At 48.5% G+C, this 24,804-nt stretch overlaps 1 protein-coding gene across 1 annotated transcript in view; it reads left to right on the top strand.

The window, feature by feature from the left end:
- GOLGB1 (golgin B1) overlaps positions 1 to 23,493 on the top strand; it is a 119,738-nt gene extending 96,245 nt beyond the window's left edge. Inside the window, exons 18-23 of the mRNA XM_048819070.2 lie at positions 5,361 to 5,510; positions 11,318 to 11,476; positions 11,690 to 11,787; positions 12,388 to 12,522; positions 13,893 to 13,998; positions 21,525 to 23,493. Of these exons, the coding sequence (XP_048675027.2) occupies positions 5,361 to 5,510; positions 11,318 to 11,476; positions 11,690 to 11,787; positions 12,388 to 12,522; positions 13,893 to 13,998; positions 21,525 to 21,659 (783 nt within the window). The 3' untranslated portion in view covers positions 21,660 to 23,493. The remainder of the gene's footprint in view (positions 1 to 5,360; positions 5,511 to 11,317; positions 11,477 to 11,689; positions 11,788 to 12,387; positions 12,523 to 13,892; positions 13,999 to 21,524) is intronic.
- Positions 23,494 to 24,804: the final 1,311 nt, after the last annotated feature.

Below are 24,804 nucleotides of genomic sequence, written 5' to 3'. Positions count from 1 at the left end.
GGTGGGCGGCTGATTGGGGCATGTTGCCCGTGGCTTCCCCAATTCAGCTCATTTTAGACTACCTTCTTCACCTTAGAGCCCAGGGCCAAGCGCCCTCGTCCGTCAAGGTGCACTTGGCGGCCATATCTGCCTTCCACCTGACAGTGCAGGGGCACATGGTTTTCTCCTATGCCATGACTGGCTGATTCTTTAAGGGATTGGATCGTCTGTTCCCGTATGTTAGTCCCGCAGTGGGACCTGAACTTGGTGCTGGCCCGGCCGACGGGTCCCCTGTTTGAGCCGCTAGCTACATGCTCCTGGTCGCACCTCTCGTGGAAGGTAGCCTTCCTGATGGTGATCACATCAGCCAGATGGGTCTCGGAGCTCAGGGCCCTGACCCCCGAGCCCCCGTACACAGTGTTCCATAAGGATAAGGTCCATCTCCGACCACATCCTTCGTTCCTCCCCAAGATGGTCTCCACCTACCACATGAGTCAGGATATCTTCCTGCCGTTGCTCTGTCCCAAGCCCCATGAGTCCAGTGAGGAATGCCGTCTCCACATGCTGGATGTGAGACAGGCTCTGGCCTTTTACCTGGAGCGGACTAAGCCATTCAGGAAGTCCTCACAGCTGTTCATCACCTCGGCCAAACGCATGAGAGGTCTGCCTATCTCTACTCAGCGGCTCTCCAACTGGATCACCTTGTGTATTCGTCACTGTTACGATCTAGTAGGAGTCCCCTCGCCGCTGATTGTGAGGGCACACTCAACTAGGGCGCAAGCCTCTTCGGCTGCCTTTCTAGCCCATGTTCCCATTCAGGACATTTACAGCGCTGCTATCCAGTCTTCGGTTCACATGTTCACCTCGCATTATGCGATAGTCTCCCAAACCAGGGAGGACGCCGAGTTCAGCAGGGCCGTGCTCCATCCTGAGAGTCTGTGAACTCCTACCCATCTCCAACAGATATAGTGTGGAATTACCTATTGTGGAATGCACATGAGCAATCGCTCGAAGAGGAAAAGACAGTTACCTTTTCCATAACTGGTGTTCTTCGAGATGTGTTGCTCGTGTCCATTCCACATCCCACCCTCCTTCCCCTCTGTCGGAGATGTCTGGCAAGAAAGAACTGAGGGTGATGGGAGCACAGCCCCCCTTATACTGCTCCGGGGGGGACATTTCCCCCCGACGGGTACTGTTAGGGGAAAAACTTCCAGCACCAGTGCACGTGGCAAGCACGCACACCTATTGTGGAATAGACATGAGCAACACATCTCGAAGAACACCAGTTACAGAAAAGGTAACTGTCTTTTACAGCAAGCTTTTCAGACAGCTCTTTTAAAACTATTGGATGCAAGTTATTTGGACCTGCTGATTTAAGTGTCTAACTTTAGCAGCTTTTGTTTAACATCCTCCAGGTATACTAGTAGAATGGAAAGAGTATTATCACCATATGATAAGACTATATATCTGATTTTTCCCCAAATACAGAACAGAAATATTTGTTGAACACTTCTGTCATTTTTGGATTATTATTGATAATTCTGCAGTTTCCATCTAGTAATGGACCAATAGCATTGTCAGGATTCTTTTTGGTCGTAATAAATGTTAAAAACTTCTTCTTACTATTCTTAACTTAGCTGACCATAGAGTTCTCCTTGTATCCTTGGGCTTCCCTAATCAGTTTTCTACAATCCTTCATTTCTGCTGTATATTCATAGAATCATAGAATATCAGGGTTGGAAGGGACCTCAGGAGGTCATTTAGTCCAACCCCCTGCTCAAAAGCAGGACCAATCCCCAATTAAATCATCCCAGCCAGGGCTTTGTCAAGCCTGACCTTAAAAACTTCTAAGGAAGGAGATTCCACCACCTCCCTAGGCAACGCATTCCAGTGTTTCACCACCCTCCTAGTGAAGAAGTTTTTCCTAATATCCAACCTAAACCTCCCCCACTGCAACTTGAGACCATTACTCCTTGTCCTGTCCTCTTCCACCACTGAGAATAGTCTAGAACCATCCTCTTTGGAACCACCTCTCAGGTAGTTGAAAGCAGCTATCAAATCCCCCCTCATTCTTCTCTTCTGCAGACTAAACAATCCCAGTTCCCTCAGCATCTCCTCATAACTCATGTGTTCCAGACCCCTAATCATTTTTGTTGCCCTTCGCTGGACTCTTTCCAATTTATCCACATCCTTCCTGTAGTGTGGGGCCTAAAACTGGACACAGTACTCCAGATGAGGCCTCACCAATGTTGAATAGAGGGGGACGATCACGTCCCTCGATCTGCTCGCTATGCCCCTACTTATACATCCCAAAATGCCATTGGCCTTCTTGGCAACAAGGGCACACTGCTGACTCATATCCAGCTTCTCGTCCACTGTCACCCCTAGGTCCTTTTCCGCAGAACTGCTGCCTAGCCATTCGGTCCCTAGTCTGTAGCTGTGCATTGGGTTCTTCCGTCCTAAGTGCAGGACCCTGCACTTATCCTTACTGAACCTCATCAGATTTCTTTTGGCCCAAACCTCCAATTTGTCTAGGTCCCTCTGTATCCTATCCCTGCCCTCCAGCGTATCTACCACTCCTCCCAGTTTAGTATCATCCGCAAATTTGCTGAGAGTGCAATCCACACCATCCTCCAGATCATTTATGAAGATAAATGAGATTAAGATCATTAAGATCAACTTCCCTGTTCTTCCATTTGTTGTTGTTGTTGTTTTATATTTTTACAGCTGCCATCACTTCCCTTTTAAACCAGGTGGAGATTTTTAACAATATTGCCTCCTTCCTCAATTATGGGATTGTGGTTTTTTGTGTGTCTAGTAAGGTGTTCTTGAATTATTCCCAATTATTAGTCACATTTTTATGATTGACCTCTTCCTCCCAGTTGATATGGCTAATAATTGTTTTCAGCTTTGTGATACTGGCCCTTTTAAAGCACTGTGTGTGTGTGTGTATATGTATATATATAAAAAATTTGTCTGAATTTTATTCTGTTTGCACATTACAAATGTGATCAATCATGGTCACTTGTACCAGATATACCATCAACTTTTAGGTCTGTGATCAGTTCCTCTTTATCTGTTAGAACACGGTCTAATATAGAATTTCCCCGTGTTGGATGCAACACTTTTTGAGTTAGGAAATTGTAATCTATAATTGTTAGAAATCTCAAGAATGTTTTAGTACTCGCAGCATAAGACCTCCAGCATGCGTCACTCAAAATGAAGTTTCCACCACAGCTTTTTTTCCTACACATTATAGAAAGGTGCGTAAAGAGGTGGTCATCCTGTTCCCTAGTGTGTTTTGTGATCTGTAGCAGACACCAACTAGTCCCCTATCTTGAGCTTTATCTGTTAGGACATTGATCCATAAGCATTCAGGATCATTTTTGTATGAGCTATCCAAGACTCAGAAACAGGTAATGCTATTTTTGACACAGAGTGCTACTCCCCCACCCATTTGCTCACTTGATCCTTCCTAAATAGATTAGAAACATTGATTTTAACATTGCAGTCATGCAAATCATTCCACCAGGTTTCAGTAATGCCAGCTAGATTGAATTTATGCTCATAAATGGGTAATTCCATTTCCTCCTTTTTATTACCCATGCTCCTAGCATTGGTGTATTGTCAATTCAAGAATTTCTCTTCTCTTCATATCCTTTGGTTCCTTGGTTAATTTTGTTCTCACCATCTCATTTTCGTGCTGAGTGCTCGTATCGTCCCTCTTTTAACCCTCTCTGTTTGCTGTTAGTTCAACCCTTTTCTGACTATTCTAACCAGCCTGTCCCCAAGGAGATTCATCCCACTTCTGCTGAAGTGGAAGCCATTCAAACTATACAGCCTTCTTTCTCTCTAGGGAGCTGACCCCTGCCAAGCACAGACAAGGCTTTCTCCTGCTAAGGACAAGTGGTATTGAGGTGCCTCACAGCCCTGGGAAGCATCACAGCCCCACAAGTGATTCCATGGTTTCCAAACGAAATGTGGATTGTGACACAGATCCAGTGTGGATCCAGCTTTTAGACAGGAATGTGTGCACCAGACCACAAGGGCACACTTTCCTTTGCCCTCAAGGCCAAAGGGAAAAAGCACAGGTCTGTTCCAGCACCAGAAATCTCTCCTCCTATAATGCGGAGAGAATGCAGACATGAACCTGTCAGAACAGGTATTGCTGTGCTAACATCCCCAGAAACTGGGTTCTGGTTCCCTCTTACAGGTTCTCAGAAACTTGACAGATCATCCCTTAGATCCCTGTTATGGGTTAGGCCCATCACCACGTCAGTTCCTTACTTGAATCTCGCACTGGACCAATGATGGGTGCTCTAGGTGTACCTCAGATAGATAATTTCTATGACTCTGACTATAGAGAATTCTCTTTGGCACAAGCATGCTGGTATGTTAAGAGGTTTGGGACCCTCAGTGTCCCAGCAGCAGCCATATAAAAGGTTCCAGATCCAGAGGCTCTGAGGGTTGTTTGTTACTTATATAATAATCCCTACCACTTATTTGTTGTTGTTCACGTGCAAAGTGCTGTACAATTATCAGTCCTCTCAATATCTCTGTGACGTGGACTAGTGAGAATTATCCGCATTTAGCAGATGGAGACACTGGGGCAGAAGGTGTGCCTTGACTAAGGCTACAGATGATGTCCATGCCAGACTGGGATGAGATCTCAGGAATTCCTGATTCATGGGTCCCTGTTCAGTAGCACTGTAAATACTTAGCAATGCTGATCTCAAGCAACCACTCAAGGTATCAACAAAAAAAATGGGAAGAGCTATGTTTGGGGATAGTGCTTTAAGAAGCTCTCTTAGGATAGCAAGCTGCTGAATAAGGATGTTCTCTGTTGCTGATTTCATACTTTAAGCTGAAGTTGAGTATTTAGTGCGGTCGACAAAGCCACTGTCTCCGAGACCTTACAATCTATAGATCCAAGTGGGAACAATACAGTGTACAGGTGTGGAGTTCTTGCATGGATCATGTGAAGGAAAGGGAGGCAGAGTGCTAGTTTCTTTGTTCTCTAAACTGAAGAGCCATAGGGGCAAGGATGGCTTTGCTGATGCTCTTGCACATTCCCATCCATATACTGGTGTCTTTTGAGCCATTGCTGCTGCAGATCTCTAAGGAGGCTGTTGGGCAAACAGGGAAGGTCAAGAGTCCCATGTGTAAGCCAACTGAACTTTCACTAATTGTTCTGCTCTTCAGCTGCCCTTTGTGCTGTGGCCATTTACTCTCACCCCTTTGGCACTGGCAAGCAATGTTCCAGATATAGGATCAATGGAAGGTTTTGTGACTTGTACACCAGACAGGTGTGTGGTTAAAAAGGGAATGGGATTCAACAGAGATCTCAGCAATAGGTACTTTCATCACTCTTTTCTTGGCAGACTTCTCCAGAGACCCCCAGCTCCAGTGAAACTTTGGGAGGGGACCCGTCCAGCCTAGAATCCGAAACAGATCACCTCCGGGTCCAACTGGGTGACAGCCTGAAAGAACTGCACCAAAAGGAGCTGAGAATTCAACAGTTAAACAGTAAGGTACAGCAAGTTGCCTCTTCCTGCTCATGGAACTTGGGACAAGGAAGAGAACAGACCTCCTCTAGGACTTGGAGGAAGGAGCAGACCTCTCCCTGCTTAAGGCGCTTGTGCTGGGAATGTAGAGTTTGGGGAGAACAAACTTCTGTCCCAGAGCCTACAGACCCCCACCGGAAAAGTAATGAGATTCGGGGTGGATATCAGAAAAAGCTGTCGGGCTGCAGAACAGCTTCCCTAGAGAAGAACTGGGGGCCCCATCACACCTTGACAGGGCCATGGGTCCAGCCAGAGAATCATCCCCAGGGGAAGAGCTGGGGCCCCGTTTCTCCCTGGCACAGGGGTGGATCTGCCTGGGAATGGTCCCAGAGGAAGGGTCAGGCCCTGTCACTCCCCATTAGGGAGATGAATCCAGTTCATGAACTGTCTTCTGTGGCGGGGAGCCCCAACACTGGGGACACTTTAAACTGGGCAAAATACTAATAACTATAGCTAGGGAACAGTCCTGCACTAGCTTCTGGGAGATGGACTGGATGGAGCCAAATCAATCTCTTACATCTCTTACTTCTCCATTAGCCAGGGCTGTATTAAGGCATAAGCACTATGGGCCTGTGTCTAGGGCCCCAACTCCTGGAGTCATATGATTACATCAGTATAGGAGTTACTTTTTTTTTTTTTTTTTTTTTAAAAAAGAGAAGTTCCTTGCCCTTATGGTTGTGAAGAAAAGCTAGAAACTGTGGCCTGAGTGTAACCAATACACTGACTGAGTTTGCAGACAGCCTGAGATAATAGCTCCAAAAGGGAGGAACTGTCCCATGCATCTCAATGGAGTGCTAACTCTGACCCACTGCTTTAAAGGCACAGACAACCCATCCCAGACAAGGGTTTTATATGGCAGAAGGAGAAGAGTATAGCAGACCCAGCCCACATGGGATCATAGAATATCAGGGTTGGAAGGGACCTCAGGAGGTCATCTAGTCCAACCCCCTGCTCAAAGCAGGACCAATCCCCAACTAAATCATCCCAGCCACGGCTTGTCAAGCCTGACCTTAAAAACCTCAAAGGAAGGAGATTCCATCACCTCCCTAGGTAACGCATTCCAATGCTTCACCACACTCCTAGTGACTCATATCAACCCTCCTGTTGACTCATATCCATCTTCTCGTTCACCGTCACCCCTAGGTCCTTTTCTGCAGAACTGCTGCCTAGCCGTTTGGTCCCTAGTCTGTAGCGGTGCATGGGATTCTTCCGTCCTAAGTGCAGGACTCTGCACTTGTCCTTGTTGAACCTCACCAGATTTCTTTTGGCCCAATCCTCTAATTTGTCTAGGACCCTCTGTATCCTATCCCTACCTTCCAGCGTATCTACCACTCCTCCCAGTTTAGTGTCATCTGCAAACTTGCTAAGGGTGCAGTCCAAGCCATCCTCCAGATCATTAAGGAAGATACTGAACAAAACCGGCCCCAGGACCAACACTTGGGGCACTCCGCTTGATGCTGGCTGCCAACTAGACATGGAGCCACTGATCACTACCCGTTGAGCCCGACTATCTAGCCAACTTTCTATCCACCTTATAGTCCATTCATCCAGCCCATACTTCTTTAACTTGCTGGCAAGAATACTGTGGCAGACAGTGTCAAAAGCTTTGCTAAAGTCAAGGAATAACATGTCCACTGCTTTCCCCTCATCCACAGAGCCAGTTATCTCATCATAGAAGGCAAATAGATTAGTCAGGCATGACTTGCTCTTGGTGAATCCATGCTGACTGTTCCTGATCACTTTCCTCTCCTCTAAGTGCTTCAGAATTGATTCCTTGAGGACCTGCTCCATGATTTTTCCAGGGACCGAGGTGAGGCTGACTGGCCTGTAGTTCCCCGGATCCTCCTCCTCCCCTTTTTTAAAGATGGGCACTACATTAGCCTTTTTCCGGCGTCCGGGACCTCCCCCGATCGCCATGAGTTTTCAAAGATAATGGCCAATGGCTCTGCAATCACATCCGCCAACTCCTTTAGCGCTCTCGGATGCAGCGCATCCGGCCCCATGGACTTGTACTTGTCCAGCTTTTCTAAATCGTCCCGAACCACTTCTTTCTCCACAGAGGGCTGGTCACCTCTTCCCCATGCTGTGCTGACCAGTGCAGCATGCTGGGAGCTGACCTTGTTCGTGAAGACAGAGGCAAAAAAAGCATTGGGTACATTAGCTTTTTCCACATCCTCTGTCACTAGTTTGCCTCCCTCATTCAGTAAGGGGCCCACACTTTCCTTGACTTTCTTCTTGTTGCTAACATACCTGAAGAAACCCTTCTTGTTACTCTTAACATCTCCTGGTAGCTGCAACTCCAGGTGTGATTTGGCCTTCCTGATTTCACTCCTGCATGCCTGAGCAATATTTTTATACTCCTCCCTGGTCATTTGTCCAATCTTCCACTTCTTGTAAGCTTCTTTTTTGTGTTTAAGATCAGCAAGGATTTCACTGTTAAGCCAATCTGGTCGCCTGCCATATTTACTATTCTTTCTACACATCAGGATTGTTTGTTCCTGTAACCTCAATAAGGATTCTTTAAAATACAGCCAGCTCTCCTGGACTCCATTCCCCCTCATGTTATTCTCCCAGGGGTTCCTGCCCATCAGTTCCCTGGGGGAGTCAGTGTCTGCTTTTCTGAAGTCCAGAGTCTGTATTCTGCTGCTCTCCTTTCTTCCTTCTGTCAGGATCCTGAACTCGACCACCTCATGGTCACTGCCTCCCAGGTTCCCCTCCTCTTTTGCTTCCCCTACTAATTCTTCCCGGTTTGTGAGCAGCAGGTCAAGAAGAGCTCTGCCCCTACTTGGTTCCTCCAGCACTTGCACCAGGAAATTGTCCCCTACACTTTTCAAAAACTTCTTAGTGTGTCTGTGCACCGCTGTATTGCTCTCCCAGCAGATATCAGGATGATTGAAGTCTCCCATAAAAACCAGGGCCTGCGATCTAGTATCTTCCGTTAGTTGCCGGAAGAAAGCCTCGTCCACCTCCTTCCCCTGGTCTGGTGGTCTATAGCAGACTCCCACCACGACATCACCCTTGTTGCTCACGCTTCTAAACTTAATCCAGAGACACTCAGGTTTTTCTGCAGTTTCATACCAGAGCTCTGAGCAGTCATACTGCTTCCTTACATACAGTGCAACTCCCCCACCTTTTCTGCCCTGCCTGTCCTTCCTGAACAGTTTATATCCATCCATGACAGTACTCCAGTCATGTGAGTTATCCCACCAAGTCTCTGTTATTCCAATCACATCATAATTTCTTGACTGTGCCAGGACTTCCAGTTCTCCCTGCTTGTTTCCCTGGATTCTTGCATTTGTGTATAGGCACTTGAGATAACCCGCTGATCGCCAGCATTCGTTGACTTCCACTATTCGACGGTCTCTACCCAGGCCTTTTCCTTCCATGAAGAGGATGGACGAGAACACCACTTGCGCCTCAGACTCCTTTATTCTTCTTCCCAGAGCCACGTAGTCTGCAGTGATCCACTCAAGGTCATTCTTGGCAGTATCATTGGTGCCCACGTAGAGGAGCAGGAAGGGGTAGCGATCCGAGGGCTTGATGAGTCTCGGCAGTCTCTCCATCACATTGTGATCCTAGCTCCTGGCAAGCAGCAGACTTCTTGGTTTTCCCGGTCGGGGCTGTAGATAGATGACTCAGTCCCCCTGAGGAGGGAGTTCTCGACCACCACAACCCTCACCCAAGCAGAGACAGTCTGGCAGTGGGATAGGTATTGAAGGACAGTGGGGATGGTCACTTGCTGCTATTCCTGTCTTCCTGGGAGAGAGAAGGGGGCCCTTGCTGCTCCCAGAGGGTGAAGGATCCCAGCTGCCATTCCTGGATGGGAAAAATTTCCTGATGTGGCTGCCCCTGAGCTCTCTGGGATGGGATGAGGGCCTCCTGCCACTCCAGGTCGGGTACAGGGCTATATTGTGGGACTAGACCTCTGGAGGGCCCTATATCTTGGTGTGCGTAAGGCTCCAAATTGCTTTAATTCAGTCCCGATGACAGTCTGTGGCCCTGGCACCAAGCGTCCTTTTCACATTCACATTGTGACACAGTTCCTGCCAACTGGTAAGAAACAGATCCCGGACAGCTTCTCCTCTGCTTGCATTCCATACGTTTTGGGTCATCTCTCTTTGCGTAAAGAAACAAGCAACGATGTACAAAAGAAAATTATCAGAACTGCAAAGTCAAGCACTCAAAAGTTAGAAAATGGTAGAATTATGGTGGCCTGTGCATGCTTTAATTGTGGTCCCTTGTTCCTGTGCATTTTGGTGCAGTCCCCTATGTTAGTCACTACATACGTTTCAGCTTCTGCAGCAAATTATCCAACAGACAACAGCCTCATTTACTACACAACAGTGCCTTATTCACCATCCACCCTGGGCACTGAATGATCCAGGGATCCTGGACACATTCAAATCTCAGACACGTATAAAATTCTGCTCACTGAATTTTTCCAGAAACTTTACTTGGCAAACTCAGTATTAAGCCTGGAGCTGGGCATTTCGTATTCTGCCTACTTTACACCACCTAAACCCCTCAGCATTCAGTACGATCTGCACCAGTGTAGTCCCAATAAAGCAGCAGTCATCATCATTCTTTAAGGGCTAAGCCTGCTCTCTGGGGGGCATCTTTATAAAATAGCCATCCTGATTACATGAAGTCTAGTTTCAGTGAAATAAATTGCATGGCTTTTATCTTGACTGTGGCCCCTTATCACTTGCCTCATTGCTGAGTTTGTTTTATTTTTTTAAATCTCTGCAGTCTTCCCTCTCACTACCCAGTGTGACCCATCCTCTCTCCAGCAGAAAGACCTTCCCCACGCCAGTTCCCTTCTGCTGCTGGTCCTTACTCTCAAATGCTTCGTTGAGAGCCAAGAGCAGGGAGGTAGATTATATAAGGAAAATGGGCCACAAGTCAGTCAGTTTCTATCAACTTAGGTCATTGATCTTTAGTGCCCCCGTCTGCCTTCTGCAGCCTTACGGGTTCATAGATACTAAGATCAGAAGGGACCATTATGATCATATAGTCCAACCTCCTGCACAACGCAGGCCACAGAATCTCACCCACCCACTCCTGCGAAAAACCTCTCACCTATGTCTGAGCTATTGAAGTCCTCAAATCGTGATTTAAAGACTTCAAGGAGCAGAGAATCCTCCAGCAAGTGACCTGTGCCCCATGCTACAGAGGAAGGTGAAAAACCTCCAGGGCCTCTTCCAATCTGCCCTGGAGGAAAATTTTTTCCCGAACCCAAATATGGCGATCAGCTAAACCCTGAGCATATGGGCAAGATTCACCAGCCAGATACCCAGGAGAGAATTTTTTGTAGTAACTCAGATCCCACCCCATCTAACAGAAGCCATCTCATTCCCATATAAACTAATATGGAAGTCACTGAGCCGAAGAAGTTAACAGGATTCAAAGAGGGATTTGGACATTTATGTTGATAAGAATATCTAACGTTATAAGAGTTATTGCTAACACAAATTTTAGAAGGGATATTAAGCCTCCTGCTTCAGTGCTAAAACCAACCTCTAACTACTGAAGATCAGGATGAGACCTAATCTGGGGGCAGATTATTCCTCATCTGCTATTGTGAGGTTCTTGTACCTTCCTCTGAAGCATCAGGTACTGGCCACTATCAGGGATGGATCCAGGACCGCATGAGTCTTGGATCTGATTGAGTCTGACAATCCCTACCTTCTGTACCTTCTTTTTCTGTGGATGCCAAGGGGAGCAGCTTCTCTCAGAAATTCTGTTTTAGCATCTTTGCTCGGTCTTCTTCCCAGCTCTCTCAGATCTTTGAGGAGAAAAATGCCCTCTCTATCCAGCTGCGGGGCAGCAGCCAGAATCTCCGTGAGAGCCACCAGCACTGCCGTGAGGTCCTGAACCGCTGCATGGCCCTGGAGAGGCAGCTGCAGGAGCTGCAATCCCCAAACAAGGATATGGTAAGGGGTGGAGTAATGGAGGGAAGGTGGTGTATTCCTTGTGACAGCCTAGGTGAATTGAAGGGCAATTCTCACTGCAGACTTTCTTTGCTGTATGACATGGCAGCTGGTCTGGACTCTGTTCTGTTTGAGACTTTAATCCGGCTCTCCCATTGCTTTACTGATTGCCCTGCCCAGCACTTGATGCCTTGCCGCACATATACTCTGTTTCAGAGGTCACTCGTGACAGATGCTGCTCCAGGAGCCCCTCAGGAAAAGAACGAACTTCAAAGAGAGTGTTACACTCCAGAATTGCAGGAATTACAGCTGAGGTAAGGACAGAGGGAAGGGTGTAAATCCTGACACAGGACCTTGGCTGATGCCCAGTGGGGCAGGGAAAAGTCTGAGTCCTGCTGTAGCACCCTAGAACCTTCTGGAATCTCTGAGGTGCACTCAGTTGTTGTGACTCCCTATTCCTTTAGATGAAACCACAGACACTGACTGCAACATGTAGCAATTGCTGCTGCCCAGTGCGGGTCAGCTTAGCTCCCCATTCACTATGTTGGCTCATCAGTAGATATTGAGTTACATTTATGGTCCTGGTCTCAATCTTCAAGGCTCTCAGTGAGCTGGACCAGGGCTGCCTCTGGGACTGATACCTACTATGATAACTGTGCTCCTTGGGAATAATGGAACTAAAGGTGGGAGTGGGTGATGGAGCCCAGGACTATGGAACTCCTTTTCTGCATTGACCTTCATGGCTTAATGCAAGATTCACCTCCTCATCTCAGCATTCCCACAGTAAGTAAATAAAACCCACCTGTTTGTGGAGACAAGGGAGAGACTCTCCATGTACTAGAGCAGTGAATACAATATAAGCAGAGGTCTCCAGAGAGACATTTTGGGCATTTCAGTGTTCTATTTTCTACCAGGTTATCAGAGGCCAAACATCTGCACAGCAGCACAAAGCAGGACCTGAGGCGTTTGGAAGAGCAGCTGCATGAGGAACGAGACCAGCGTCTTGCTGCAGAGGAGGCTTTCTCAGCAGCACAGGATCAGATCAGGAGGTGGAGTGTTTCTAATCATGCAAGCTGTGTTACCTTAGTGCATCACCAAGTTTCTAGCTGTCTGTCCATCTCTGCTTTTTATAGAATGTCCATCACTGCGAAATCCGGGCTCCACATTGGAAAGGCTGAAAGTTGGTCATGATTTTTCCTTAAAATCCCAGTTTTAAAGGAAGCCTTATGGTCATTCCCAGTCATTTCTGAGCAAGGAAGGTTTCTGTCTGAAATCTAGGACAGTTTTTCCACCTGTGGGTAGGGAATCTCCATTAGTCTGCCCTGGCCACCAGAGCTTTTTGAGCCTTATCTGTATTATGGCAGTGTCCAGATTCCTCGCTCAGGATCAGGCCCATTGTGCTGGGTGCTTCACAGACACTCCACCAGACATGGCTCCTGCCCCAATGAGCTCACAAGTTAATTTGAAATAAGACTCAAACAATGGGAAGTTGGGGTAGGGCTGGAACTAAGGTCATGTCCTTCCACAGGGAGCTGGTAAGTAATTTGGATTCCCGGGGGTACCAGGTTTTTACAAATGAGTTCTCCTCAAGTGATGCCATAATCATGCCTTTACTGACTGAACGATTCCTTGTAGGCATCATGGCCTATTGTTTGTGGTTTCCTATTATCTCATTGTGTGTCCAGAGCACTGGTCAGGGCACTGAAACCTATTAATCATAGAATACTAGACAGGACCTCAGTGGGTCATCTAGTCCAGTTCCCTGCACTCAAGGCATGATTAAGTATTCTCTAGATCATCCCTGACAGGTGTTTGTCTAACCTGCTTTTAAAAATCTCCAATGTCAGAGATTTCGTAACGTCTCTAGGCAATTTATTCCAGTGCTTAACCACCCTGACTCAAAGTTTTCCCTTGCTGCAATTTAAGCCCATTGCTTCTTGTCCTATCCCCAGAGGTTAAGGAGAACAATTTTTCTCCCTCCTCCTTGAAACAACCTTTTATGTACTTGAAAACTGTTATCATGTCCCCTCTGTCTTCTCTTCTCCAGACTAAACAAATCCAGTTTTTTCAATCTTTCCTCATAGGTCGTGTTTTCTAGATCTTTAATCATTTTTGTTGTTGTTCTTTTGACTTTCTCCATTTTGTCCACATCTTTCCTGAAATGTGGTGCCCAGAACTGGACACAATACTCTAGTTGAGGCCTAATCATATAGGCCTTAAACACCAGGCTCTTGAATCACACCCAGAAGTGGCTAGGAAGCCAATGCATGAGCTGGAGTAATGCACTGTTTGTGGCTATCACTGCCCAGCAGGCCAACAGCCGTGTTCTGCACTGGTTCTGGCTTCTAGGTGACCCATGTGAGGAGCTTGCTGCAGTGTGTGTTCTAGCAGTTAATGAATGTTTCTCTGTCTTCTGCAGGTTGGAGTCAAGTGAATGGGCATCTGCTCTGGGTTCCAGCATTGATGTGTCTCCACTCCATGAACACTCCTTGCTGATTGACCCCATGGACAGTTCCTTTAGCAAGGTAAGAATACTACTGCAGTGGCTGTGTCAAGGGAACTACTTTCATAATGTAGGACATGTGAATAACTGCTGCTGCAGAGGAATGTGGCCAGAACATGGGGAATGGAACCATGTTGATTCTAAGCACTGAATATAGTTCATAGCCTCTAGAACCTGCCACTCCCACTGCATGGCTCAAAATATCTCCACACCCTGCATCACTCAGGATCTGCAGCTATATATATGGCTCTTGCAACTGTGACCTTGGGAACTGGTTGGGCTCCTGGAGGCCAAGGTTGCATCAGGGGCTTCTCTCCTCTTGCAGGATCTTGTAATATTTGCCCAAAGTTCTAAATAAAAGAAAGCAGCAGCTGATTGTGCAGAGAGGGCTTATGGTCTCAGTAAAATGTACCTATCCCTATGTCCATAGTCTTATGTACAAAGTGCAATAGTTAGACCCCTCCCCCTCCAAAGGGATGGACCTTACTCTGTGCCCAGAAGGTCAAAAATCTCAGATTATCAGAGTCAAGGGTCACTCAGTGAGAATGACCCGGCGGTTCAGTGTGAGCAAGCGCAATATCATAGAATGGTAGGACTGGAAGTGACCTTGAGAGGTCATCTAGTCCAGTCTCCTGCACTCATGGCAGGACTCAGTATTATATGTTGCCTGATCATGGCTGCAGTGGTAGCTGCAATTTGCCAGGACAGCAACCATATAGGCCTTATACACTGAACCACATCCAGAAGTGGCTAGGAAGCCAGTTCATGAGCTGGAATAATGCACTACTTATGGCTAGCACTGCCCAGCAGGCCAACAGCCATGTTCTGCACTGGCTCTGGCGTCTAGTTGACCCATGTGAGCAGCTTCCTGCAGTGTTTGTTCTAGAGATCACTAAAACAGGTCATTGGGGCACCCGAGATGGTCCTAGTTACCCTGCCGAGCACGTAGGGCCACAATGCCATATAAGAACACAAAAGCATCCCCAAATGGAAATCTCTAGAGACCATCCCGCCATTTTACCAGTCCCCTGTCTTCTCTGGATGGAGTCTCAGCAAGCTCATTCCTATCCAAGCACCTGTATTTGCTTCCCAGCGCCTGGCTAAGATGCAACTGGAGATGCAGAGCTGTATACCAGCTGCATGTTGAGTGCTGGCCTTGCTGAAGCCCAGGCTGTCTCAATATGTGTTGAATGCCCATTGAGAGAGTTCTTGGGCAGAGGAACCCAGTGGTTCCCTCTGGAGAATCCAGGAAGAAAGGTCAAACCCACTGGAGCAACACAGCCCAGCCAGAGTTAGCAGCTGAGTCATCAGAGCTGCTGGCAGTGCTGTGGTGACTGGATGCTGCCTTGTGCTCATAGCTAGGAGAGTGTTATCATCCAGACTCTATTCCAGGCATGGCTAGCCTGAGCCTGAGAAGGAGCCAGAATTTACCATTGTACATTGCCAGAGAACCACAGTAATACATCAGCAGCCCCCATCAGCCACCCCTCGCTACCCCCAGTACCTCCTGCCCGCCGGCAGCCCTGACAATCAGCACCTCCCCTTCCCTCCCCGTGCCTCCTGTCCACTGCGATCAGCTGTTTCACAGTGTACAGGAGACTCTGGAATGGAGGGGGGAGGAGCAAGGGTGCAGCAGGCTCGGGGAGGGGGCAGGAAGGGGCAGGGGCCTTGGGGTAAGGGGTGGAGTGGGGGCGGGCCTGGGGTTGAGCAGTGGAAAGTTGGCACCTATAGCTCCAGCTCTGGAGTCAGCACCTATTCAAGGAGCCGCATATTAACTTCTGAAGAGCCGCGTGTGGCTCTGGAGCCACAGGTTGGCCACCCCGTCACTATTCCATGCTCATTCTCAAGCCTCGCCAATGTGAATCAGGGAACCTGAGGTGCCCAGTGAAGCCAATGCTGTAAGAGCACTGGTGTCTGAGTGCCAATGCTCGTAACAACCCGTTCAGCAGAAGCTGGCATCCTGCCCACAAGCTATGGACAGGTTAATGATCTTAGGCCAGTTCCCTGCTGCCTGGCCAAAGGGGTAGGATGGAGTCCCCAGCACCTCAAGTATTCAGCAGTGAATCATAGAATCATAGAATATAAGGGTTGGAAGGGACCCCAGAAGGTCATCTAGTCCAACCCCCTGCTCAAAGCAGGACCAATTCCCAGTTAAATCATCCCAGCCAGGGCTTTGTCAAGCCTGACCTTAAAAACCTCTAAGGAAGGAGATTCTACCACCTCCCTAGGTAACTCATTCCAGTGTTTCACTACCCTCTTAGTGAAAAAGTTTTTCCTAATATCCAATCTAAACCTCCCCCACTGTAACTTGAGACCATTACTCCTCGTTCTGTCATCTGATACCATTGAGAACAGTCTAGAGCCATCCTCTTTGGAACCCCCTTTCAGGTAGTTGAAAACAGCTATCAAATCCCCCCTCATTCTTCTCTTCTGCAGGCTAAACAATCCCAGCTCCCTCAGCCTCTCCTCATAACTCATATGTTCCAGACCCCTAATCAGTGCTGTCATCATCACTTATTATCATCTGTTGATCAAGATATATCCGTGATCTATTGACTTCAGCAAAGCTTTTGATTTGGTCTCCCACAGTATTCTTGCCGGCAAGTTTAAAAAAGTATGGATTGGATGAATGGACTATAAAATGGATAGAAAGCTAGCTAGATTGTGGGGCTCAACGGGTAGTGATCAACAGCTTGATGTCTAGTTGGCAGCCGGTATCAAGCAGAGTACCCAAGGGATCTGTCCTGGGGCCGGTTTTGTTCGACATCTTCATTAATGATCTGGATGATGGGATGGATTGCACCCTCAGAAAGTTTACAAATGACACTAAGAAAGAAAGAAATCTGAGGTTCAACAAGGATAAGTGCAGAGTTCTGCACTTAGGACAGAAGAATCCCGTGCACTGCTACAGGCTGGGGACCCACTGGTTAAGCGGCAGTTCTGCAGAAAAGGACCTGGGGCTTACAGTGGACGAGAAGCTGGGTATGAGTCAACAGTGTGCCCTTGTTGCCAAGAGAGCTAATGGCATATTGGGCTGCATTAGTGAGAGCATTGTCAGCAGATCGAGGGAAGTGATTATTCCGCTCTATTTGGCACTGGTGAGGCCACATCTGGAGTATTGCGTCCAGTTTTGGGCCCCTCACTTCAGAAAGGGTAAGGAGAAATTGAAGATAGTCCAGCGGGCAACGAAAACGATTCGGGGGCTGGGGCGCATGACTTATGAGGAGAGGCTGAGGGAACTGGGCTTATTTAGTCTGCAGAAGAGAAGAGTGAGGGGGGATTTGACAGCAGCCTTCAACTATGTGAAGGGAGGTTCCAAAGAGGATGGAGCTCAGCTGTTCAGGGGACAATTTCCTGGTGCAAGTGCTAGAGGAGCCAACTAGGGGGGGCGCTTTTCTTGACCTGCTGCTCACAAACCGGGTAGAATTAGTGGGGGAAGCAAAAGTGGACGGGAATCTGGGAGGCAGTGACCATGAGTTGGTTGAGTTCAGGATCCTGACGCAGGGAAGAAAGGTAAGCAGCAGGATACGGACCCTGGACTTCAGGAAAGCAGACTTCGACTCCCTCAGGGAACGGATGGCCAGGATCCCCTGGGGGACTAACTTGAAGGGGAAAGGAGTCCAGGAGAGCTGGCTGTATTTCAAGGAATCCCTGTTGAGGTTACAGGGACAAACCATCCCGATGAGTCGAAAGAATAGTAAATATGGCAGGCGACCAGCTTGGCTTAATGGTGAAATCCTAGCGGATCTTAAACATAAAAAAGAAGCTTACAAGAAGTGGAAGTTTGGACATATGACCAGGGAAGAGTATAAAAATATTGCTCGGGCATGTAGGAATGAAATCAGGAGGGCCAAATCGCACCTGAAGCTGCAGCTAGCGAGAGATGTCAAGAGTAACAAGAAGGGTTTCTTCAGGTATGTTGGCAACAAGAAGAAAGCCAAGGAAAGTGTGGGCCCCTTACTGAATGAGGGAGGCAACCTAGTGACAGAGGATGTGGAAAAAGCTAATGTACTCGATGCTTTTTTTGCCTCTGTTTTCACTAACAAGGTCAGCTCCCAGACTGCTGCGCTGGGCATCGCAAAATGGGGAAGAGATGGCCAGCCCTCTGTGGAGATAGAGGTGATTAGGGACTATTTAGAAAAGCTGGACGTGCACAAGTCCATGGGGCCGGACGAGTTGCATCCGAGAGTGCTGAAGGAATTGGCGGCTGTGATTGCAGAGCCATTGGCCATTATCTTTGAAAACTCGTGGCGAACCGGGGAAGTCCCAGATGACTGGAAAAAGGCTAATGTAGTGCCAATCTTTAAAAAAGGGAAGAAGGAGGATCCTGGGAACTACAGGCCAGTCAGCCTCACCTCAGTCCCTGGAAAAATCATGGAGCAAGTCCTCAAAGAATCAATCCTGAAGCACTTGCATGAGAGGAAAGTGATCAGGAACAGCCAGCATGGATTCACCAAGGGAAGGTCATGCCTGACTAATCTAATCACCTTTTATGATGAGATTACTGGTTCTGTGGATGAAGGGAAAGCAGTGGATGTATTGTTCCTTGACTTTAGCAAAGCTTTTGACACGGTCTCCCACAGTATTCTTGTCAGCAAGTTAAGGAAGTATGGGCTGGATGAATGCACTATAAGGTGGGTAGAAAGCTGGCTAGATTGTCGGGCTCAACGGGTAGTGATCAATGGCTCCATGTCTAGTTGGCAGCCGGTATCAAGTGGAGTGCCCCAAGGGTCGGTCCTGGGGCCGGTTTTGTTCAATATCTTCATAAATGATCTGGAGGATGGTGTGGATTGCACTCTCAGCAAATTTGCAGATGATACTAAACTGGGAGGAGTGGTAGATACGCTGGAGGGGAGGGATAGGATACAGAAGGACCTAGACAAATTGGAGGATTGGGCCAAAAGAAATCTGATGAGGTTCAATAAGGATAAGTGCGGGGTCCTGCACTTAGGACGGAAGAACCCAATGCACAGCTACAGACTAGGGACCGAATGGCTAGGCAGCAGTTCTGCGGAAAAGGACCAAGGGGTGACAGTGGACGAGAAGCTGGATATGAGTCAGCAGTGTGCCCTTGTTGCCAAGAAGGCCAATGGCATTTTGGGATGTATAAGTAGGGGCATAGCGAGCAGATCGAGGGACGTGATCGTTCCCCTCTATTCGACATTGGTGAGGCCTCATCTGGAGTACTGTGTCCAGTTTTGGGCCCCACACTTCAAGAAGGATGTGGATAAATTGGAGAGAGTCCAGCGAAGGGCAACAAAAATGATTAGGGGTCTGGAACACATGAGTTATGAGGAGAGGCTGAGGGAGCTGGGATTGTTTAGCCTGCAGAAGAGAAGAATGAGGGGGGATTTGATAGCTGCTTTCAACTACCTGAAAGGGGGTTCCAAAGAGGATGGCTCTAGACTGTTCTCAATGGCAGCAGATGACAGAACGAGGAGTAATGGTCTCAAGTTGCAGTGGGGGAGGTTTAGATTGGATATTAGGAAAAACTTTTTCACTAAGAGGGTGGTGAAACACTGGAATGCGTTACCTAGGGAGGTGGTAGAATCTCCTTCCTTAGAGGTTTTTAAGGTCAGGCTTGACAAAGCCCTGGCTGGGATGATTTAACTGGGAATTGGTCCTGCTTCGAGCAGGGGGTTGGACTAGATGACCTTCTGGGGTCCCTTCCAACCCTGATATTCTATGATTCTATGTTCTCAGTGGTGGCAAATGACAGAACAAGGAGTAATGGTCTCAAGTTGCAGTGGGGGAGGTCTAGGTTGGATATTAGGAAATACTATTTCACTAGGAGGGTGGTGAAGCACTGGAAGGGGTTACATATGGAGGTGGTGGAATCTCCATCCTTTGAGGTTTTTAAGGTCCAACTTGACAAAGCCCTGGCTGGGATGATTTAGTTGGGGATGGTTCTGCTTTGAGCAGAGGGTTGGACTAGATGACCTCCTGAGGTCTCTTCCAACCCTAATCTTCTGTGATTCTGTGTTTCCTTACACTGCACCTGAAGGGGTTGAAACTTAGACCTGGTCTACAGTACAGAGTTAGGTCAACGTAAGGCAGCTTACACTGACCTAACTCTGTAAGCGCCTACACTAAAATGTAGCTCCCACCGATGTAACTCTCCCACTACACCAACTTAACTCTGCCTCTGTGAGACAAGTAGCGCTTAAATCGATGTAGTTAAGTGTATGCCATATCATTGTAGACACTGCGTTGCTTACATAGACTGTTGCTGCCTTTCAGAAACTGTCGCACAATGCGCCACACTGGCAGTTAAATCAGTGCAAGTGGTCCTGGTGAGGACGCGCACTGCTGACACAAGGAATGTAATGTGGACATATGAAACCAATTCAATTACTGCGGTGGCTGTACATCGGGGTGGGCAAACTTTGTGGACCAAGGGCCACATATGGGTATGGAAATTGTATGGCGGGCCATGAATTCTCACAAAATTGGGGGTTGGGGTGCGGGAGGGGGTGAGAGCTCTGGCTCGGGGTGCGAGCTCTGGGGTAGGGCTGGGGATGAGGGGTTGGGGGTGCAGGAAGGTGTTCAGGGCTGGGACCGAGGGGTTCAGAGGGCGGGAGGGGGATCAGGGCAGGGGGCTGGGGTATGGGAAGGAGTCAGGGGTGCATGCTCCATGCAGCGCTTACCTCAAGCAGCTCCCAGAAGCAGCGGGATATCCCCCTCGAGCTTCTATGCGGAGGCGTGGCCAGGCAGCTCTGCCTGCTGCCCTATTGACAGGTGCCGCCCCTGCAAGCTCCCATTGGCCCCGGTTCCTGGCCACGTAGGAGTTGGAGGGGGGACATGCTGATGCTTCCAGGAGCCGCACGGAGCGGGGCAAGCCCCCGACCCTGCTTCCTGGCAGGAGCTCGAGGGCCGAATTAAAACGTCTGGAGGGCCAGATGCAGCCCTTGGGACGTAGTTTGCCCACCCCTGCTATACATTGACATAATTCAGGTCATCTTAATTTTGTAGTGTAGACTTGCCCATAGGCACAGATGTTAGGGAGTGTGTTGTACACTCTGCCACTCAGCCCTTCTTTGAGCAGGCTGTGGGTTTGTGGGGAGTGTGTGTGGGGGGAGGTGTTTGCTAAGCCCCACACCAGCATGAAGAGGAAGGGCTGGTGAGCAGAACAGGAATATGTGGGACACTGTTTCACTCTTGCTTTGCAGTTTCGCCTTTAAGGTCTCCCTTGCAGTGTGATTCCTACCCTGGTGGGATGGTGGAGCTAGAGCAGGGCTTATGAGATGGGAGAGGAGGTGGATTAGGTGGGATAGGAGCCCTTCAGAGTTCTGTGTCGGTGGTGCGGGGGGTGACCCTGCATTTAAATGGCAAATTGACCCTACAGCTCCATAGTCAATCAGGCTCTGAAGCTGGAATCACATGGTTGGAAACCTGTGAACATTGGTTAGACTAGTGCATCCTCCTCGATGATCTCTATGTCTGTGCCTTGTTGGACTGGTTTCCCATGTCCTGTGGGGCTTTGAGTGCAGGTGGCTGGGCTCAGCACTTACTGGCACTAACTGGTTTTTCCTTTTCTCTTCCCCTCAGACTCGGAGCAACTCTGGTTTGTGGCGGCAGCTGCGCTTTCTCTTCTGTTCCAGGACCCGCCTACCACTGCTGGTGACCGTGTATTTGCTCATGCTTCACATCCTACTCTTCCTGTGCTTTACAGGCCACCTGTGAGCAGGGCCAACAGTCTCTCCCTGAGCATCAGACCTTTACCCCATGCCTGTGCCAGACAGGTTTTTGGGCCAGCAGTCACCAGTGCCCCGCACCAGCTGGCCACCCACCTAGCTAGCTCTGTGGGGCAACTGAGCCCAGCAGTCTCCAGCACTCACCCCTGAGCTGCTTGCTCTGGCCCAACTGGGTGGCTGCTGTGGCTGAAGGTCGGAGTCTGTCTGTTTCCAGAAGACAGCCTTTCACACACACCCTCACGAAGTGTTACCAGGTCATCTTTTCTGAGCCAGGCTCCTCAGGCTGGGAATGAGTGAAGACGGTGTAATCTGCAGCTTCCACCTGCAGACGGCTCCACTCCAGCTGTTAATCATTTGTGATGGGGGTTGCAGAGAAAATGCTGTCATGTACTGCAGCTCCCAGTGCCTTCAGAAGGTTCGCTGGCACCACTGCATCTTGTCATGCTTACACTCATGCCGGTATCAATGGTTGTACCAGCCTAGAAAGTGGCATTGGCCACCTGCCCCTCAGTCCACAGGTCATTGGCTTTGCAGGTGATGGCTCACCCTACCCATCTGCAGTGTTCCTTCCCTTTCACAGATAGTACTATCGTATTGCGGAGATTGCACCAGTCCATGAGCAAGGGAGGGAAGCTCCCGCCCCGCTGATCCCCCAGATCTTAAACCCAGCCACTTGGGCCCTTCTAGTGATGATTAAAAACAAGAAAGGGAAGTTGTGGAGTTTTTACGGGATACTATATAAAACCAATCAGGGTCTGTTTTATAACTTTTTTCAGTGGGGCTAATTTTTGGGTTTCAGCTCAGTAGAGTTCCCTGCAGGAGAAGGGCAATCACTGCAGCATGCAGACATGCTGAGCCTTACATCTAAGGGCTTTTGTAAGTATTTGCTGTTATGCCCCTGCAGGAGAAGGGCAGTAATTTAATTATTGAAAGCGAATAGGGGACTTGACCTTTTATCTCTAATTTAATCATTGCACTAATTATAAAGCTTGTGCAGTTCTTGCTGCGGATAGGGGAGAGGAGAAGAGAAGTCCTGCACCCTGTTTCCTTTGAAAAGACTAAACCTGGATAATTTGTGCTACAGGGTATAGCTCCAAGCGGTCTGGGCTCTCCATGGATTACAAGAACCCCACAGACAAACCCCTCCCTGTTGTAAGGGGAAGATTCCTAAGGCCTCTGCCCCACCCCCACTTCATGAGACTTCTTTCTGGAGAGGCCTGTGACTGGTGTTGCTGGGGTGGCTGCATGTACCCTATGCCATACACTCTAAATGCAGTTGGGCCTGTTCCCACTGATTGTGTAGATGGCAGAGTTCAGAGCTCTCTACGGAGCGTCTGAACATGCTCCATACAGAGAATGAGATACTAATGTACCTGGAGATGAGGATTCTGAACACAGTGGTGACTGCTCCAGTTGAGAAAGGAGGGTGGAACCTATCAGATAAGCCTTCACTTAGAGCTGCCATCTACTTTGTAAGGTGTGCCTCTCCCTTCCTCGTTTTAGAATGCCCTCCCCCCACACACCGTTTAATGGAGGAAAGTTAATTCTCCTGACGCTGTTCTTAGTCCAGGTCTCCAGGGTCGCTGAACTGAGCCTGTGAAGAGACAGGGACTGGTTCCTTTGCTGTCCCTAAAGCAACTGGGCCTCTGGCTAGGTCCAGAACACTGAAGCCATATATCTGTGCTCCCCCATGAGTATTTATAGAGAGCGTGCCCTGCAGGATTCCCCCCTTGATTCTTTGAAATCCAGTGACTGAACCTCTCTCGTATAGCTTCCTGGGGCACATGCTCCTGTGTACAATAAAGATTATTTTTCAGAGTGAAGCCGAGTGGTGTTTTGGTGTGTGTCGCTATAGGAACTGACCTCTGAGGTTCCAGAGCTGCAGGCCGTGAGCATGATCTACTGTGGGAGCAACACAAGACAGTGGCCGCTCTCATTATGCTTTATCCCTGGTTCAATGGGAATTCCCTTTCTGTTTCCTCATATTGATGAGTGTCCCATGGAGATTGCAGTAGCCTCCTCCTCACCTCTCTCAGATGCACAGATCCTACAGTGGCTGTGGGGGACAGGAGTTATAATTTTGAGAACAGTTCTGGTGAGGTTTAGCACCGGCCTGCTGCCTTTACTGTTTCTTGCTATCTGAGTTTAGGCAGAATTATGCAGCCCCATGGGCATATGCAGTTTCAAGACCTGGTGGATTACATGGTAGCCACCTTGACTCTCCTGATGGTACCAGCGGAAGAGAATTCCCACCCAGTATTTGACATAATCGGTGCCACTGCCAAGAGTAAAATATCACTTCCTGTCCTGGATGGGTTGTTGCAACTCGCCAATCTGTGTGGTCCAATGCCACTTGTGAACCCATCTCCAAGAAGGCTGACATGCTCTACCAGCTACCCTCTGAAGGGCTCTCATACTTTCATGCCCACTCTGTGCCCAACTCAATGGTAGTGGCTGCTGCCAGCAACAGAGCAAGGTCACGCCAATCACACTCCATGATAAGTGAAGAAGATGGAAAGAATCATAGAATATCAGGGTTGGAAGGGACCTCAGGAGGTCATCTAGTCCAACCCCCTGCTCAAAGCAGGACCAATCCCCAACTAAATCATCCCAGCCAGGGCTTTGTCAAGCCTGACCTTAAAAACTTCTAAGGAAGGAGATTCCACCACCTCCCTAGGTAACACATTCCAGTGCTTCACCACCCTCCTAGTGAAAAAGTTTTTCCTAATATCCAACCTAAATCTCCCCCACTGCAACTTGAGACCATTACTCCTTGTTCTGTCATCTGCTACCACTGAGAACAGTCTAGAGCCATCCTCTTTGGAACCCCCTTTCAGGTAGTTGAAAGCAGCTATCAAATCCCACCTCATTCTTCTCTTCCGTAGGGTAAACATCCCCAGTTCCCTCAGCCTCTCCTCATAAGTCATGTGTTCCAGTCCCCTAATCATTTTTGTTGCCCTCCGCTGGACTCTTTCCAATTTTTCCACATCCTTCTTGTAGTGTGGGGCCTAAAACTGGACACGGTACTCCAGATGAGGCCTCATCAATCTGGAATAGAGGGGAACGATCACATCCCTCGATCTGCTGGCAATGCCCCTATGTATACATCCCAAAATGCCATTGGCCTTCTTGGC

Source organism: Caretta caretta, chromosome 1 (assembly GCF_965140235.1).
Source record: "Caretta caretta isolate rCarCar2 chromosome 1, rCarCar1.hap1, whole genome shotgun sequence".
Taxonomy (NCBI): domain Eukaryota; kingdom Metazoa; phylum Chordata; order Testudines; family Cheloniidae; genus Caretta; species Caretta caretta.
The sequence above is the reverse complement of the archived record's forward strand: the minus strand, read 5'-3'. Positions and strand labels throughout refer to the sequence as shown.